Genomic DNA, 20,556 nt, shown 5'->3' on the forward strand with positions numbered 1-20,556 from the left:
AAAGTCATTGGCTAAATAGTCAAATTTAGGTAGTCATATCGATGTTAGTTAGTTTTTTATTTTAGTCATATTCTGTTTTAACGTTGGAAAATAGTGAGAAAGCATAAAAAAATTGCTTATATGACGCCAAAGAATTATATTTATGAACCAATTAGAAACAAAATCCCGTGGTTAAAACCCAATTTTAACATATCAGATGACAGTAACATGACTCAGGTGACTAAATTTGTTAATTTCCCATATCGAAAATGTAACGCTCGAAAATCAGTCCACGTAGACCGCATGCATGAAAATTATTAAATTGTAAAATATTTTAATTAAATGATTTTGAATGCATGAATGATATATTTTGAGTGCTTAAATGATTAATTGTGTAATTTTGCTAGGTTGCATAATTTAAAAATTTTTAGGCGAATAATACCGGTGGTTGGCCGGGGTCGGAGTACCAGAGACGATTAAGGTTTAAATATTTAAAAGTTAAAATTTCATTTTTAGTTAAGAAATATTTAATTTAAATAATTTAAAAATTATTGTATTTTTAAGGTCAAATTTAAATTAATTAATGGGAGCAAGGAAATTATGTATTTTATGAGATTTTTTTGAAATTAAATATTTTTAAATTTTTTAATTTGAGACATAATGATTATTAATCTTAATGGGCATAATCTATTAATTAAAAATTAGAGTTAATTAAACTCATTAATTAAGTATTTATGAAATTTTTTTGAAAGAGTCCTACACACATGCCCCTAATTAAACACCTACACATACATCGACACACACACAATTCACGTAAGAAAAGAAAGGAAAGGAACAGCGGGTGATTTCCTCTTGCAAGCCAAGGAAGTTTACGATTTTTTTCTCATTCGTTCTTCGATTTTCTTCATCGTTCTTCTTCCAACGACGATCACCCGAATCCCTTGCATCCCAAGGCCATGTCCAAGGACTAGGGAGAGAGCTAGCAGGTCTGGACTTGCTGATGGACCAAGGAAGGAAGTTGCGGCCACTAGGATGGAAGTTTAGGGCTCGGTTTTTTGGGGAGGCTAGGAGACGAGGCTATGCATGATTACTACTGGTCAGGGGCTGGTCCAGTAGGGTCAGTAGGGTCCAGGAGGGTAGCTAGGGTCTGGTCCAAGGTGGCTCGAGGGTGGCTTGGTTTTTTGAAAGAGTGTGGCTTAGGAGTTGAAGAAGGGTTCGAAAATGGCTAGGAAAAGAGACGGGGCAAAACCATGGTTCATGGGGGATGGTTCATAGTTCACGAGGGTAGTTTAGGGATGAAAAGTCTAAGTTCAAAATTTGGGAATAAAATATTAAGTTTTGAATTAATTCGGGTTCAAAACGCTTTATGGTCTAGCTATTAAGTAATTAAATCGAAAGGCTTGATTTACGTCTAAGAAAAATATCAGAAGTCAAATTTAAGCTTACATGATGGTTTGGATAGGTTTGAGTCAAAAAAAATATAAAAAAGTCAACAACAGAAAATTCGGGGTCCAGGGGTAAAATGGTTATTTCACGTTCCGGGTAGTTCGAAAGGTCTGGCATTGTCCCGAAGAATCATAATATATGCTAAATGATATTTTAAAATGTTTATGATATATGCAAAGGTTGTACGATCTTCCTGAAATCCTATTTTTTCGATTTTTGAATGACACAATATTTTATAATAAAATGAAAAGAAAAATATTTTGAATGATGTAAATTGACTGTGACATAGATGATATATAGGGGATCCGTTTTAAGAAGGAATGGTGAACTTACAAATGAAAATATTATAAGAGAAAAGGCCCCAAAAGGAGTCCGTTTATGGGGGAAGGCCCCAGATGGAGCCCAACAATCGTATTTTCATATTTGGCCGCGGCCCAGTGACTAGAGTTGCTGACGCCTCGTCCCCAGATATTTGGTGTATATAGACCAATCAATCGACCGCATGATGACATGATAAATGACAGTCATTTTCAAGAATCAAACTTCACCCAAAATGATATACAATGATGAAAGTCTTTATGATTTATTTACGTTTAAGATTTCTATGCCAACTTACTTTAAATAAAAATATGATTTTTAAATGTATGTTCATGTATATTTATTATTTGGTACGTATGGTCAGAACATGTTAAATCATTAGACTCATTAGGTATAGATGGTTGCAGGGAGGATGATTTTGAGGGAGACGCTTACGCTTGAGTGGATCGGGTTTGACAATACAGTTTTATTTTCCGCTCTACTCTATTTAAGTTTAAAGTTTTTGAAATTAAAGTTTTGAGGATTATGCTACTAAATATTTTATGCTATTGTTTTGAAGTTTTAATATTGAGTTTTTTTATTGACTTACAATTTTGTTATTGGTGATTTATTATTTTTATGCATTGACATTTTAAAATATTAGTTATGTTGGATGGTTTTTAAGTTTAGAAGAAAATATTTATAAAAAAAAATCGAAGTATTTATTATATTTTAAAGTAAAAAACAAGAGACATTTCAGAATATTTTGGTATTATTTATTTTATGGGTAAAACAATATCGTATGAATTAATTTAGAATTTCAGGAAACTTGTAGCTTCAAATTATAATAGCTCAACCAAACAAAACTATTAACATCCAGCTTTTTGTGTAAAAAAGATCAAGCTCGGTTTCCCCAACTTCTAACAACGCATGATTTTATATTTCCTTTACAATAATCAAAGAATGTTTCATCATAAACTAGAGTACTCCAAGAATTTAACAAATTCTTCAAAATCCAATCTCCCATCTCCATTATCGTCGAAAACATCAATCATCCTCTCGAAACTTTTCATCTCCAATCCTTTATCTAATCCCAGAGAGCATATAACTTTCTGCAAATCCTCTGAATCCATAAACCCATCCCCGTTACGGTCAAACACATCAAAAGCTTCCTTTAATTCATCCGGGCTCGGGTTTTTCTCCTCGAAAAGGCTAAATATTTCATGAGATTCTATATCCAACCTTGCTTCTTCGGGATTGCTTATCAATCCTAGACTTCCTAAGACAATCTCGACATCTCCTCTGCGCAAGATTGGATCAACCCTCTTCTGTTTCTTGACAGACCGCTTTTTGGATTTGGAATCCTCGGGTAACACCTGGGATCGAACTGCGGACTTGAAAAGTCCCAAGAAAAAGCTGTGCATCCTTTTCTTGTCAAGGAACGCAACCAACAGAAATTTAAGTACCAATCCAGCAATCAATGTGAACTGCAGGATTTTGGAATTTAGAGAGAGAGAAATATTCTCGAGTGGGAACTGGCTTACATTATCGAGAGACATGGCTAATAATGATATCTTTCTTCTCTCGATCGATGAGGAATCTAAAGATTTGCAAGTTTAAAGATAAATTTTCCTTGCATGTATTTTGTGTTGATTTTTTTTTTCTGAGAGAATTTAATGTGGAGGTTCTCTTTTTATAGTCGAGGGAAGGAGTGGCTTCAAATCTTGGAAATTTGGAGGAAGTTTCTCGGTGAGTGCATGTAATTTATTCGTTTGGTGTTTTTTTTTTAGTGAAAAGAGGTTGGAATAATAATATTTTATATATAAATATTATTCTGCGCCACTTTCCAAGAATGAGTGGGAAATTTCTCCCCGTCTTTGATAGTGACTGCGACATTAAACGAGAATGGGAGGAATTGATGGACCGACTCTTGGTATCGACCTTATTTAGTCAAAAAGACAAAAGGGCATTTCTTCCTGGAAATTACCTTTTGATATTTTTTGTTTCCCATTATTTGGGTTAATTTGACCAAGACTTTTGCGGCGATGACACAACATATACATACATATGCACGGAACTAATTCTTCGTGTTTCAAACTGTGTTATATTTTGCTCAAACATATTCTGTTTATACAAATTATTAAAAACTACGTATGAACAAAATACAATTAATCATTGATAAAAAAAAAAACTCAATTCATCTTTTTTTTTAAAAAAAAATTGATGTCCCAAGCACAATAATGATTAAAACAATATATTGATATTTTTTAATTAAAAAATAGATGAATTGAATGTTTTATCAATGATTAATCGTATTTTGTTCGTCTATGATGTTTAGTGACTTTTATTTTTAATAATTTGTGTAAACAGAGCTCGTTCGAGCAAATATAGTAGATGATTTTGTCTTTATCTATACATGTATTTATATATATAAAATTACCAAAAAAAAATTTAATGTTTAGATAGTTATATCAACACTAATATATATAAATTTGTGGTCGCTAGACAACAAATAATACTTGAATCAATTTAACGAAAGATTCGAAGTCTACAACTAAATTCATTTGTTATGTAGATTCGAGATATTGTTAATGTAGTGAGACATTTGATACAATTGTGAAATTAGGTTTGTGTGCATCGAATTATTCTCAATAGGATTTGTGTGAATGTGTAGACAAAATCGTGAAATTATATAGATTTATGATAACTAATCATGATCAAGCTGACAAGGAAAAAAGAAAAATGAAACACCATAATAATTGAGAAGTCAACTTGAATTTGTACAACAACAAAAAAAAAATCGTGACTGAAGAAGGTACCTTTGAAGGAATTTGTGCAGGAGGAAGAAGAGCGGCCGCCGATATGGGGTGCAAAAATTTGTTGATAAAAGTCTACCAAAATCTCTAGAGTGAGTAGAAGAGAATTTTTTATTTCTAATTATTATACCTAGTGTTTTAAATTTTGTACATAAAGAAATCTATAAGAATCATGGAAAATCTATGGAAATTTTGGATACTTATAGATTTTCATACAGTCTTCAAAAATCAAATTTGAATACCACTTTACTTTTAACAACTCTACAAATCCTAATTTCGGATACCCAAAACTTTTATAGAGTCTACAAAAATCCATGTTGAATACTTCTAGATTTCTAAAATCCATGAAAGTCATCAAAAGTAATTAAATTTCCTAGATTGAATATACCCCATACGTCAGCCCTTGACTTCACTCAATACACATAAAAAATAGCAACCGCGAGTTATATCGTCATAAAAAATAATAATAACAAGAGCAAAACATGTCCAAAAAGTCTATGTAAGCTTGGAATTATTTATTTTTGTAAAAAAATTTGACAAAATAATTTGTCACATTATTTTTCTGCATCAAAATGATTTGAGTATGGAAACTATTTTAACTTGTGCAAGTTTTTTGAGCATTTAAAATTTCGTTATCGATCTAGAAAACATAAAAATAATTGTAGATTTTGGAAATATTGAAGTAATACTTAGATATTTTATCAATCTATACAACTCAATATTCAATACTAAGTGACATTAATATTTAATTATGATAAAACTTGTTGCAGTCAAAAAGCAATACGCTGTTAGAATACTGATGGGAATTTTTAATCTATATTCCATTAAACAATTTTTTGAACAAATTTTCTTAATCAATAAATTTAAAAGATAATGAATTGTTTAAAAAATAATTTCAAAAATAATTACCTGTCTTATTTTCTTGAAAAATAGGATTGAGAGATTTAAGAAACAGACGTTATTTTATAAAAAAATGGAACAAAACAATTCACTAATAAAATGGTAGAATGAGGGTATGAATGTATGATTAAAATATTAAATTAAACTTCACAAAATCAATTGAACTAGTAATTTTCATAATAATATATGAGTAGGTCTCTTGTGAGACGATCTCATGAATATTTATCTGTGAGACTGGTAAACCCTACCAATATTCACAATAAAAAGTAATACTTTTTCATGGATGACCCAAATAAAAAATTTATATCACAAAATACGACCCATTACACCGTCTCACATAAATTTGTGTCGTAATATATTTAAAATTTTGGGGATATTAAGATTTTTTTGCGAATTGTTTTTCAAAATGATAAAGTCCCTCTTAGTTATCCTATAAAAAAATCGAAATTTCCGTTGAAATTTCAAGAGATCTGAGCCTAAATTCAAAAATAGCCACTTTGCTAAAACACACACCACCATCACAAGATTCAAAGAAATCTCATGCATTCTAGATGATCTGATAAAATGCTCGACACGGCTCTTTATTTTTACGCATGTTTCACTCAATCACATAAAACACTCTTTTCTAGCTCTATGTATCTTATAAAATTATGCACAAAAACTTCGAAAAAACGAACTACCTCTGCAATCTAGTCTATCAATTTCGTTCGACCTGAGCCTGCGATATGCACGGAGTTCGAGATGGATGAGCTCACGAGCTCTCCTGAAAGGTTAATGCCCTGGACAGTGCTGCTGGATTGGCATGTAATACTGTAGAGGTTTCAAGAACATCTGATTTTTCATCACTGTTTGATTGGTTTTGGAAGGGCTTGAAAAGTCGAGCTCCACCTGGAGAATCAACAGAGTCATGCTTTATCCCCAGTGTTTCCCATATAGAACTTTTTGCCGCTTCCTCTGGATCATCAATTCGCAGCGTTTTCGGAATCCACAGACTCTTTTCGGAGCTGCTCTCCATTTGTGTCTCTGCCTCACTTCCATTTGGCGATTTTAGAACGTTTTCATCCCTGGAATGCTTCCCCAGAGTAGGGGAATTTTGACCAGTGGAACTTTGAGGTGTGTCGCATTGAATGGCGGTAGGCATTGGCGGAAAAACCCAAGGAACATTCCAGGCACTGGGTACAGCACAACCCCAATATGGTAGTGTTGTAGAAAAGAATGGCACAGGAAAACTAGCATGACTGAAAGTAGGTGGAGATATCGGAGAGCTCCAAGGATCAGAGTGCCATCGGAAAGTCCAGGGGGCTCCAGGAAAGCATGGTACTTGTGGAGGAACAGGAGGAAAGTTTGAGGTCAATTCTGGCAAGACATATTTACTCCTGTCACCCGTTGAACTTGCAGCACCAGTGAAAGTTCCAACTGAGGGATCATCTCGGTTCACTTTACTTCCATGAGAAACAGATAAATTCACTTCAGGTATGTGGAATCCATTTCTTGTATTGTTAATGATTGACTCATCAGGCAATATTCAAAGCTGAGGCCATTGATTCACATAGAGGTGAATCAGAATTAAATGTAAGGACAGTGCTGTTATTGGGGTTCAGAGCCGCCGGAATCACATTTGGTATATCCACTTGGGCGCTCTGAAGAGCTTCTTGAACAGTTAGATGTCGGAACTGGGACATGTTATTCTTGTTCTTACGGCGGCCAGCACCTATTGGAACATTCCTCATTGTCCCACCAGCTGTCCAGTATCGGTGACAATTCTTGCAGAAATGTCTAGGCTGGTTGACATTGTAATTATTGAAATAACAGAATTTCGTCTCCATGCTATTACATCGTGGGCAAGGAAGTATCTTGTCTGGCTTCTTTAAAGTTTTATCCTGTGAGTTACCTGCCCCACTCTGGTCTTCTTCAGTTCTCGAGGTTTTCTTAGCTACAGCACTGTCATCAGCAGAAGGTGTCCACGAGTCCCCAGTCATTGGTGGGATCCTGTTAGAATCTCTTAATTCCTTTGACATCAAAGGTTGGCCTAGATCTTCATCTTTCCCCGCATCTTGTTTTGTACCCGACAGACTCTGCGTCTCACAATGATAATACATTAGAGAGATGACATGGAAATTTGTTTCTTCTAATTCCATATAGTAAATTATGTTGCAAGAAATAAGCCATGAAGCAACAACCATCATGTGTCAACACCTGCGGATTCAATTCAGGCGAGACATTGAATTTTTAATTGTAATTCATTTCTAAAACTACAAGTCAAAAGATTGTAATGAGCCATCCCCCCTCATTTTGTCTCCCCATCTCCCGCTAAATCCGCCATTATGCGTCAATCATTAATAACAAGAATTTCGGGACACATTGAACTTAGGCAAAAAGTAAATTAACTCCTCAAACCATATATTGCAGAGATACAAAAACACACTCCAGTAATCTATCCATGAAGCGAAAAAACATGGATTGGTCTCAATAAGAATCGATTCCACCATTTGTTACGCTACAATATGAATTATGAAGCATTGCATATTTTCTTGGATCCTTTTAGTTTTATATCATACAAGTGATTTCCATGAAATAAATTTACAGTAAAAATTCCAGATCCATGCTTTAAGGTTTATTTCGGGAAAAAAGAGGCTTTTGCAGAGAAATACTGATATCTTCCAAGTACAACAAATCAAGAAAATCCGGACACGAGCCAAATTTCATTTTCAAAGTCCTTGAAAACTATCGTACTATCCTAATCAAGACCCCAGCTCCCTTTTAAGCAAAAACAAATCCCTCAACTTCATAGCTCAACCAAATAATTCTTCAAACCAAAATCATAAAACTACCGACTCAAATTAAGTTCCAATTTACACATCCTAAAATGGCATCAAACAAAAGCTTTCCCATCAATCTTAACATTAAAATATTTTTACATCTACAAACTATATCATGAAGATTACCTAAATGAAAGTTTAAGCAGGAACCTACCCTGGAAGTCCACAGAATCTTGCAAAATAACCAAAACTAAAACGAACCCATTGTATTTCACACAAAATCAAGAAAAGGTTCGTTTCCCAATTCATTTCAATTCATACCTTGGTTGATTCTTGCTCCTCTGCATCTAAATCTAAGTTCCTATCTTCAAGCATAGAATCAGAAGAACAAGTGAGATCTTGTTGGGAGCCATCCTCTTCAGCAGCAACAGAGAACTGAGTTAGAACAGGTAAAGACGACACCACTGGAGCGGCGACCGCCGCCTCCGGTAGTTCTATGGTCTTGCCAAAAAGTTTTATCTTGGGGTCTTTTTCAGCGAACATATTTCCTTCTTCCTCTCTTTCTTCCCTTCTTATAATCCAACTACATAATAAAATTTCAGCAAATGAACAGAAAAAAGGAAAATAAGTGCGTGAAAGGGAATTGTTAATTGTGATTGAGTGCTAGTTTGGGTAACAAAATAGCTTTTTAAAAGAAATACCTAACTAAATTGATTTCTTGATAGTGTTTTAAAAAATTAGCTTCAATAAATAAATATATTTGAGAAAAAAAACATCTCTTCTTCTTCTTTTTTTACAAGTGAAGTATTCAAAAATATCCCAAAAAATTTGTATTCTGAAACAAGACAAGGGAATGGGATGAACCGCCATGTCAGCAAATAAAAAATGAATTTTGAGCCACAAGTTATATTTGAGGTCTTGTCACCCTCTTCTCTTTTCCCTTTTGTTTTATTTTTTTGATTCTGTTGTGCAAAAGTGGACTTTACTCCATAATCTGATCTGACTCAGCCCTTTTTCTTTTCCCTTTTTAACTCTCTTTTTTTGTTTTTTCTTTCAAAAAGTGGCCCGACTTTTTAGTGTTGTAACATTTTCTTGCTCCTTTTATTGTTATTATTATAATATTCCCATTTTTGTGGTTGGCGACGCAAGTTTGTTAAAGTGGACAAAAGTGTTGCATTTTCTTCTTTTTCAATGTTCAAGAAAAGTGTGGCCACGCCATGATGCGTGTGGAACGAGAAAAGCTTTGGTTTTTTTTTTTCCTAACGTCTATATGGTTCTCGTGGTAGATCGATTGATATCAATATCTTGAAATTTAGACGTGATCTCGATGATAATAAATGATTGCAACGAACTCATTTCCTATATTTTCATGAAATTTACATTACTTGCAATGAATAGTTCGAAGTTCGAACAATATTAAATGATTCGATTAAAAGGTCAAAGTACACCAATGAGATTATATTTTGTTGTATGTATCGAAATAAGATTATACAAACCTAAACTTTACATATGTAACGAAAACGAAGTTGGGCCAAAATCATGGATTTCTTTATCAAATTGTCATCTCTTTTTTTTTATATAATGATTTTGTTTTTTTTTTTTTTATGTTTAAATGATAGCTTTGAGCTTTGCACTCATTTTGGACCACACACGTGGTCACAATTTATGTTTCCTATATGCTTAACATGAATAAATATGTATGCCCACCAATTTTTATAAAATTCTATTTCCAATTATATGCATAATGTGTGTTTATGCATATAATGTGTGTTTATGTTGTCACAAAAAGTGAAATTAACTGTCGCTATTTCACGGTCCAACCGGAACAAGATCCATTATAGAATATGTTCTAAAATATGTAAGAGTAGATTTCTTGTGAGACTGTCTCACGAATTTTTATTTGTGAGACGGGTCAACCCTACTGATATTCACAATAAAAAGTAGTACTCTTCGCATAAAAAGTAATATTTTTTCATGTATGACCCAAATAAGAGATTCGTCTCACAAAATACGACCCGTGAGACCGTCTCACGCAAGTTTTTGTAAATATGTAATTTAATTTTTTAATATGAATAATCCTAAACAAATTCCCATGCATTTGAAAGTGCAACCAAATAATTGAATGGCAAGTGTTTCAAAATAAATAAATAACAACAGGTCTCACATATCTATGTTAATAAGACAAATCGATCTGATCTATAATCACAATAAAAATTAATATGTTTTTTATTCAGATCAATATATATTACACAATATACATTTGACATAAAAAAACAATATTTTTAATTAAATTAATAATAATATTACACAATGTCATGAGTCATTTTGAAATTTTTATTACAAAATTGATTCGTAACATGGTTTTATTTTAATTTTTTTAAAAAATAATTAAATGACAAGAGTAAATTAATTGGAAGCAAAACAAAGCCATGCCATTAAAGCCCATTTCCTAGACCTAGCCCATTGATGTCTAATGTAATGAGCCAGCTAATTTTAAGGCGAGGTGTAGCCCCTTAAGAAAATTTGAAAATTATATTTTAAATACAATTTTTATAGTAACTGTACATATAATCTACCATATTTAAAGTCCATCTCTTTTCCCTTGGGTCCCCAATTTATAGATCAATCCCATAAAAGCAACAATTTTTTATTTATATTTTATAATTCTATTTCCGAACGTCCTTTTAATCAACATGAAATCCGCAAGTAAACCATTAATAAATAATTTCAACATTGGCGTCCAATCGATATAGGAATGAATCGTCCAATTTTTAATTTTTTTTAATCAATTCTTGAAAATGTCTAAATTTAATTGCGTTTGTACAAAGGAAAATGACCACTTTAACATGCTAAGAACCGGTCTATGAATCATTTAGGCTACAAAGGATAAGACAAAAAGTCACGTGAGACGGTCTCACATGTTGTATTTTGTGAGACAGATCTCTTATTTGGATCATCCATAAAAAAATATATTACTTTTTATGCTAAGAATATTAATTGTTATTGTGAATATCGGTAATGTTGACCCGTCTCACAGATAAAGATTCGTGAGACCGTCTCACAAGAGACCTACTCAAAAATAAATACTTTTAAATGGTAGAAAATGTTTTGTTTTAGAATAATATTAATAATAAAAAATAAATATAAATTACTTATTAAATTCATTATAAGACTCATTTTAGAGCACTATTAGGGTTTGAATAAAAACGATTCGGTTAGGTAAGTATAATATTGTAATAAGAGGAGTAGTTATGAACCATGTAGATCATCTCACAAGACACACTCATACTTTAAACACGATCTCGTTACGGTAGAACTCAATAGAAAGAGCCATGCAGATCCATGGCATGTCCTATAGCTCGATCCATGAAACAAATTACGATAAATATATTTCGATAATAAAAGAAGATTGAGGTTTTAGGGTGAATAATTTATGAGCCATTCGCTTCATCATGTTATGACAAGTAAACGATAACTAAAGGCGTAATGCAACACGAGGTAGAAATAGAAGCTACGAGACTGTAATGACGTCTAATTGACTTCATTGCCTCTCGTCTCTGCTTCTCAAAATCACCAGCCGGCTTAGATTTTCTTGTTCTCTTGCGTTTGGATCTCGATTCTTTAATATCTATCTGTATCTGGATTTTTGATCCTTTATCATACCGATTTAGGAGAACTGGGGGACGATTTTGAGTTGTTTGATGAATAAAGGTTGGGCGGCCACCGACGAATTCCGATCTTGTTATGCGTCGAAAACCAAATCTATCCCAGATTCTTGAAGTGGGTTAATCTGAAAACCTACTGTTTAGTTGTGGGTCTGGTTCAGAATTTGATCTTGATTGGTGGGTTCTTGAGAAAGACTCGGTCTAGGGCTTGATTTGGTGTAATCACAATCCAAATGGTCTTTTTTCATAGCTCGATTTCGGTTGACAAGCATATAGAGATGCCCAACTCGGTGAACTCGACCGACCCTTCCATGAAGCTTCGGCAAATTAATCAGTTCCACAAGAACAAAAGGACATCAAACGCTACGAATCAATTGAACATCCCGGCTTGTGAGCAATCTCGTTCTGCTATAATTGATGTTATAATCTTGGTTGCTGTTATTGGCGCATGTGGATTTTTGGTCTATCCTTACGCTCAGATTTTAGCACACAAAAGTATTGAGCTTGGTGAAGAAGTTGTAGATGTTGTAACCGAGGAGATTTTTCATTCCCCTTTGTTGTTTGGGTGCTTAGGACTTAGCATTTTATTCTCAGCAATGGCACTCGTGGGGATCATGGTGTGTACAGATAGGAGATGTGGTAAACGTGGCTGCTGTGGTCTGCATAATGCCCCCGAGTTCGATATTCAAATAAAGACGGAGGATTGCCTCAAGAAACCTGATATGCTAGAAAAGGCTGCATTAAATAGGGGACTGTTTGAATTGCATCGTGATCACCATAGAGAATTGGAGGCAGAGCTAAAGAAGATGGCTCCACCTAATGGGAGGGCGGTTCTTGTTTTTCGAGCAAGGTGTGGGTGTTCTGTCGGGAGAATGGAGGTTCCTGGACCGAGGAAATCTCGAAAGGTAAAGAAATAGTGTCAATAGGATCATTAGGATTATGTTCAATAACAGGTGGTTATAGCGATGTGATATTATGTTAGTCTCCACATTTGAATAAGCTCACTATGACCTATTGGAATAAGTTATCTGAACAATAAAGCATACAAACTGGTCATTTGAAGATTAGCTGTAACATTCTAAAACCATTTTTTGTGATATTTAATAGTTCCAAATTGTTTATCTTTATTTGGTACTTTACTGCTTTGCATTTTTATGATTTTTAAAATGTGAAACAAAGATTTAGTTTTTCAGTTTATTATCATTTATGTTTTACTTGATATTCCACTTTCAAGAGTGAAAACTTTTGTGTTTTATCGATGCTTTGAGGCCATTTTTAGTTTTTGGACTTCGGAATATGTATTCGATATTCATAAAATTATTTTGAGACAAATCCGAAACAAGATTGGTAGATTCCTTTTCTTGGTTTTTGCATTAGATCATGGTGAGTTCTGACAAATATGCGAGTGCTGGTCTGAAAAGATTGGATTGTCAACCTCTCAAATTTTTGGAGAAGGAAACAGGATTGCAGATAGACTTACATAAATGCACCTGAGCGCTTGGACAGACATAATCTTGATACATGAGTGGACGGACAAATGAAAATCGATGTAGCCATAAAGTAAACTAAATGATTTCTCTGTTTGATTTGGATCCACCCACACTTTCGATACCTGTAGCGGATGCCCACGTACCGCGCCATGAGAAGGGTGGTGGATAAAACTGGCCTTGCGCTTTCAGTCTCATCTTCCATGGGATCTGCTCTTTTTCCTTTTTCTACCTTTTCAGAATAATAAGGTGGCTTTATAGGGTCCTTAGACCACAGCTACATAGCAATGGTTCTATCCCAATGGCCAAACGACCAGTTGGGAATAGTAAAAGAGAAAGGGAAGCAACGGGGTAGATGCAATATTGGGTTCTGGAGAGTCAATATCCACATTAGCTAGACACTTTCTTGCAACCATGTCTTGTAACTTGTATCTTGTTTCTACACATTAAACAGAGCAGTTTTTGATGTGCTCTTACTTGGTTCAAGCCATCCAAGTTGGTCTTCTGAATTCCCTGAGGAATAAAGGAGGAAATACAATGAATACCTCCATTTAAGTGGCTTTCGCTTCTTGTTCTTATTCCTTGTAATTCTTCCCTGGGTTAAGCATCAATAACTTTCTCTGCTGAACCTTACTCGCAAAGTTACCAGGTCGAGAAAGAGAGGACAAAATCATTGATCCCATAAATGATTTCTTGTAAAAAGAAAATGCTTCGACCCATGAATTCAATTCTACGGGAGTCCAAAGAAATGACTTTTGCTCAATCACAAATGGGCTTCCAAGTTTGTTACTTAGTTCTGCTGTTTTTTTAATCAAGTTTACGTGCCCCAAGTGTTCAAGTATTTTTAATCAAAGGAAAAAACAAACGCAACCTCTTCTGATTTTTTTCTTATCTGCAATCAATTAACACAAATCCACGTTCAAAACTTGAGTACCTAATCAAACACACTTCAAATTTTCTTTCTTCTAATCAAACACACTTCAAATTGAACATGTGAATTCTGGCTTCACCGAGTTACCACAGTACTCCCTCTCTCCCATTAGCTTAAAGCGCGAGAGGGACGAAAAAGGTGCAAGTATGAATTAATGTATTTACTGAGATTAATCTAGCATTTCCAACAAAATTTTGATTAAATTCCATTTTTTTGACAAGCTTTGCCATAAATGTGGAGAAATTTATTTGGAATTCTTTCAAATGACTTGTGCATACGGGAAAATACTTCATTCTTACAAATGTTCAATTATCTCCTCCAAAGCTGTGTAAGTCCCAACAACTAGAATCACACCACCTACCAACACAATCACCCATATCAACACCATCTCGAACCCGAATCTCCGATAAATTCCAGAAATCTTCAAGAAGCAAACACATGGAAGTATAATTGAAGCTGTAACACTCAAAAATGCGCCGACAAGTGACATGAGATTCCCGAAAAAAGGGATGGCCACGGCCACCATGATCGTGCTAAGTACCAACCCGGTTCTAATCAAGACGCTAAGTCCTCTACTAGGGACTTGACGTGAGATGATTTTCAAGTGCACTTATGACTGGCTTTAGCATCAGAGCATACTTAGCGAATGGATTCACAAGTGTAGTGTAAATTGCTATCTTCGAGCTGGTTTTACTTGTCGGAAGATTTAACGTTACTTGGGACTCTACCTACGAGCCGAACATCAGATACCCCAAAACCGCCATGGATACGTAGCTAGTCGTTGTAACAAGAAAGCAAACGAGCATGACCTGCGATTAAATTCACATTTCACAACCAGAAATAAGAGAATCGAAAACTCAAGTAATCAAAACCGAAATCTTGTTTAGTTTATACTTTATAGTACCTTAGAGAATTTCTTTTGGTCTTTCATCGAATTATATAATGCAGGGAAGACTGGATGAGCACAATAACAGAAGGCGTACAAACTCACAGCAATGGGAAATCCTTTCAAATTTACAAATGTTCCCTTTCCATGAAATCCAATCCCATCAAATACAGCAGCCCATAGAACTGAACCAATGAGTACAAATGAAGCCATAACTCCTGTAGCAGATATATAAGAAAGAATGCTCATTTTGTTTAACCAAACAGTGGGAAGTATAAGGAAGCCTATTATGACAATAAAGATTTTTCTTCCTCCCAAAACGAGCCCCCCGATGTTGTACTCCATGTCTGGAAATAAGTCATACAAATTATCTCCCTCTAGTATCAAAAAACCTGTTGCCACCAAGTAGAGTTCAATGTTCGTGGCTATGGATATGATTGCCCGTCCCTTAGACCCGAATGCTCGGCCACCAATATCGGAATAGCTTCTTATGTTCTTGTCCATGTCCAAGCATCTTTGAATCAACAATGCAGTATAGTAAGTTGAGGCCGCTATAAGGAAGAAGAATATCAAACTCAACCAGCCCCCCGACGATACCGCATGAGGAAGTGATAATATTCCGACACCTGAGAAACCCAAAGAAACGAAGCGACTCACTATCCATTTCAAATAAATGCACTAAAAGAATAACCGAGAAAGATAATTTATCAAACTATGATTTCGGGTGTGTCAAATAAAGTAGAATGCTATTTGTTAATACCATCAAATTTATATGATTTAAGAAATTTTATAGCATATCTATATAAATATGATTATGCTTCCATGCTATTTTTGAGAAATGATGAAAACAGATTAATTGATATGACGACATTGATCAGAAGCATAAAAATTGACAGCAATACATTTTGCATAGAAAAAGATTGTAAATGAAAATGACATATCTGTGCTTATACGATATTTCCTACAAAATATTTGACAGCAAATTAAATAATCTTGAAGTGACACGTGAAAACACCAGAAAACTACGCGTAAAACTTTGATTACACCACCAATAAATTCCAGTGAAAGAGAAATACATTAATTCTCGCTTTCCTAAGTTAAAGCATGGATCCAGGCGCAACACACGACGAACACGAACAAACAGAAGAAAGAGAGAGAAAAATACCTGATAAAGCATTGACGCTATTGAAGCAGGTTTTGAAGAAAGAAGTAGAGCCTGAAACGAAACCATGATCGTCGTCCTTATGATCGATTATCTCGTCACCGTTTCCGATCAGGAGCGGCACGACGATAGCTCCGTTTCCGTCTTCGACGCCTGATTTCATTGGATTTTCCGAAAGATTTATGGAGGTCTGCGTGGAGAGTGGTGTAGTTCTGTGTGCTTTGTGAGAATGTGGGGTGTGTTGGGGGAAGCTTATTATGTTATGTAACAAGGCTTAAGAATTTGTCAAACGGCTCCTGAAAGAGAGATTTCAGGGGAGAGGATCCCCTACTGTAGTATACGGTAATATGCACATAAAACGTAATCGGGTGTGTGCTACCAAATTATTATTTTATTTCTTTGTTTCCCTCAGTTTGGGTCGTTGAATTAATTAATTAAGACAAGACAATAAAAATAATAATTATATATATTTTTTTAAATAATAATCAATTAATTGATGGAAAGTGTATTACTATTAAAAATAAAAAAACATAAAACTTAAATTATATAAAATCTTTCGATAGAATAATTCAAAGATAAATTAATGAATAATTTGACTTAAGAAACTAATAAAATAAAAAATAATACTCTTAGCATAAAAAATAATATTTTTTTCAGGAATGACACAAATAAAAATCTGTCTCACAAAATATACGAATTATGAGACCGTCTCACACAAATTTTTGTTTAATTTTAAAAATCTGGAACAATCAAATAATATGCATGTTTGTACTACTTTTTTTTCTAAGAAAAATAAACTAAGACAATGTTTATGATATTGGAATTGAACCGTCACATTCCAAAAAATCTACATGATAATATTAGATCTAGGCGTGTCCGAAACACTGGACTAAATAGTATTTTGATTTTCGTCTGCTTAAAAGTAATAACTTGACTTCATAACAATACATCAATAGTTTTATGTATTTCAGTTTTTAAAAAAATATTATAAATAGAATTATATCTCAATATGAAAACAAAAATAAATAATTCTCATATTTTGAGCCTTCAGTTCAGATCACACTATATCATTACATTTCGAGCCTTCAATTTAGTTAACATTATATCAACATGAATTATTTATTTTTGATTTCATATTTAAATATACATCGAATTTTCACAAGTTTGTCTTATATCATCTTTATATTGTCTTGAAAAAGTGAAAAACATGAAAACTAATGATGTATTTGTATTATTTGTATCCGTTTATTGTTAAATCAAAATTGTTAGATCATTTAATTCAGATAAAATGATACGAAAAGATTGTTATAACTAGTAAAAATATTATTATTAATATAATACAATTTAATTTTAAAATCATTAAACTTAATAAAATTAAACTATAGATATTATTTCATACAAAATAAATTTAACAAAAATTTAATATAAATAATTATTTAAAAATTTACCCTTTAGTTAAATTTTTTGTTTAGATTTATTTTTTAAGTAAAGCTAATCATTTTAATTTATCATTGATTTATTATATGTGGAGATTTGATTTAATTTAATATGACCAATGTTATTTTTAAAAATTTCTCCCAGTCGAATCTTAAATACTTGGAAAACTGAAAACAACGGTATCCGTTATCATATTATTAATTTAGCCCGTGGACTATTACAAATGGTTGGATAATTTGATAGAAAGTAATTGCATTTTTTTCATGTTCAAAACTTTACAATATTTCTCACAAATAATAATATATATAACTTTATAAACATTGAAACATTATATGCTGCCACAAAATGCCTAGTGGTTTTGTCTAGTTTTGAAACATTATTAGCTGCCACAAAATTGTTGTGGTTTTTCTTGATAACTAGACGTGGCCTCGAAGAGTTGTTCTAACATGTGTCAAACTACCTTAAAATTTACTTGTTCTTTGGATGATTTAATTGTAATATTATGTAACATTTTGTAAAATAATCGAAAACATGTACAAAAAATGCAATACCAAGATTGTTTGTAAATTTTGTTTTTCCAATGGTTTTTCTCAATTTGTGTGAAAAATAAACAAACTACTTCATGTATCATGTATTTAGGCTGAATTTCTTTCTTCATATGTCCCAATTATGTAGTTCATTTTCCATATTTAGTACTTCTTCCGTCCCACTATGTATTTAGGCTGAATTTTTTTTTTCAATTGTTCCAATTATATAGTCTAATTTTTATTATTATTTTCCTTACTTGTTTTAAGAATTTAACTAAATTTAAATTGCTTTTTTAATGGGCACATTCATTGAATCCGTATCTACCAAAGACATACGCCTAAACAGACGTCGCATAATGAGATATAAGGTTGTTCCAATTATAGAAGATAAGCAACGTGTGGATATGTGTCTTCGAGGGATTTGACATGGGAAAATTCCCATTCCAAATAAGAGCCAACTTTGAGTATTAATTTTGAGACGTCAAAACTTGCAAAGTTGACAATGACTTTATTAAACAATTTTGAGATGATAAAAACTTGTGTGAGACGGTCTCACGGTTCGTATTTTCTGAGACGAATATCTTATTTTGTTCATTAATGAAAAAATATTACTTTTTATTCTAAGAGTATTACTTTTTATTGTGAACATCGATAGGGTTGGCTCGTCTCACAGATAAAGATTCGTAAGACCGTCTCACAAGAGACATACTCTATTGAGATACGTAAGGTTTAAAATATAATATAAAACCACTGAAATAATTATTTTAATAGCTAGTTTTATCAAACTAATTAAAAATATTATAATCTACCAAAATTGAAATTTTATAGCAGAATAATATTTTTTGTATTGATAATCCGAATTACGTAATTCCTTGTTTTTTGGTCGAGATTAAAAACCCATACGAAAATCGAAAATTTTCAGGAACTGGCAAACATAATGTTAGTATGCGTGCATGGCCTCGTTGCTTTCATTCATTGGACCACTATTTACATCCACGTTCTTTTATTAAATGCACCACCGTCACGACATAGAATCTTAATTAATTAGCATACTAATAATATTTTAATATCTTATATAAATAATAATTGTTAGGATCAAACGTTTATTATTAAGCTAAAAATTATTGTTGTTAAACCAATACACAACTTTATGTTTTTATACTTGTGGCAGCGTAGAGTACACCAACATGGATCATAATATATAGGATTGTTAGGCTCATGAGTTTGGGAAGTTACATGTCTATCTGCTGGTGATGTCTATTATCCTTTAGAAATTAGTCTTTTCTTTTCTTTATCGTTAGCCGTATCCCTAGCAGAGACAATATTAACCATGAGATCTAACATCATTCTTTTACGGCTCACTTAGCCAACCAGATCTAGCGACGCAACGCTAACAGTTTGACGCACGAGAACTTCTCAGGAGATCACTCATTTCAGTATTATATTCACTCATGTACGCTCAACCCAACATTCTCCTCAAAAAGTATATAAATATGCTTCTTGGGAGACTTGAACCCATGACCTCGCTCTCATACCAATTTTAGGATCAAGCGCTTGACGCTTTACCAAAAATTATAGATGGTGGTGATTGTACAACTAAAATCTTTTAAACTGCATAGCATCTCAAGCACTATGATTCGATCATTCTACCCAGCAGAGATAACTATCGTACATCAACAATCTCTCTTCTAATAATTGCATTCATTGCAATCAATGAGAAACAGACGATGACTTTGGCTCTAATACCAATTGTTAGGATCAAGCGTTTGCCATTAGGCCCAAAGCTATAGATTTTGCGCAACTTTATTTCTTTATACTTGTGTCAGCGCTGAATACACATACTTGGGTGCTAATGGATCGTAGTATTAAGCCATGAGTCCGGGGAAGTACATGTCTATTTGTTGGTACTGTCTTATATCTCTTAAAAATTAATACTCGTTAGGATCTGACAATCACTCTTTTACGGTCCACCTAACCAAACCGATCAAACGGCAAAAAACGTGAGTAGCTTAACGTACGAGAACTTCTCAGGAGGTCATCCATCCCAGTACTACTCTCACTCATACATGTTTAACCCAATATTGCTCCTCTAGAAGTATATAAAATATGCTTCTTGAGATACTTAAACATATGACCTCGCTCTAATACCAATCATAAAATCGAACGTTTGTCGTTTTACAAAAGTTATAGCCGGTGGTAATGATGCAACTCAAATTTTTTAAACAGTATAGGAGTCTAAGCATCATGGTTCAATCGTTCTACTT

General features: G+C 33.4%; 2 protein-coding genes and 2 pseudogenes across 2 annotated transcripts; 1 reads left to right on the forward strand and 3 right to left on the reverse strand.

Annotated features, from left to right (window-relative positions):
* Positions 1 to 2,693: 2,693 nt before the first annotated feature.
* On the reverse strand, positions 2,694 to 3,281 carry LOC142550306 (putative calcium-binding protein CML46). Its single transcript, XM_075659534.1, has one exon. The coding sequence runs from the start codon at positions 3,279 to 3,281 to the stop codon at positions 2,694 to 2,696; it is 588 nt and encodes a 195-aa protein (XP_075515649.1).
* Positions 3,282 to 5,995: 2,714 nt separating this feature from the next.
* LOC142549798 (cyclic dof factor 1-like) lies at positions 5,996 to 8,925 on the reverse strand (annotated as a pseudogene).
* Positions 8,926 to 11,596: 2,671 nt separating this feature from the next.
* On the forward strand, positions 11,597 to 12,983 carry LOC142549799 (uncharacterized). Its single transcript, XM_075658962.1, has one exon. The coding sequence runs from the start codon at positions 12,096 to 12,098 to the stop codon at positions 12,777 to 12,779; it is 684 nt and encodes a 227-aa protein (XP_075515077.1). The 5' UTR covers positions 11,597 to 12,095; the 3' UTR covers positions 12,780 to 12,983.
* Positions 12,984 to 14,427: 1,444 nt separating this feature from the next.
* LOC142548290 (amino acid transporter AVT1I-like) lies at positions 14,428 to 16,654 on the reverse strand (annotated as a pseudogene).
* Between the last annotated feature and the right edge of the window lie 3,902 nt (positions 16,655 to 20,556).

This window comes from Primulina tabacum, chromosome 6 (assembly GCF_025594145.1).
Source record: "Primulina tabacum isolate GXHZ01 chromosome 6, ASM2559414v2, whole genome shotgun sequence".
In the NCBI taxonomy this organism is placed as follows: domain Eukaryota; kingdom Viridiplantae; phylum Streptophyta; class Magnoliopsida; order Lamiales; family Gesneriaceae; genus Primulina; species Primulina tabacum.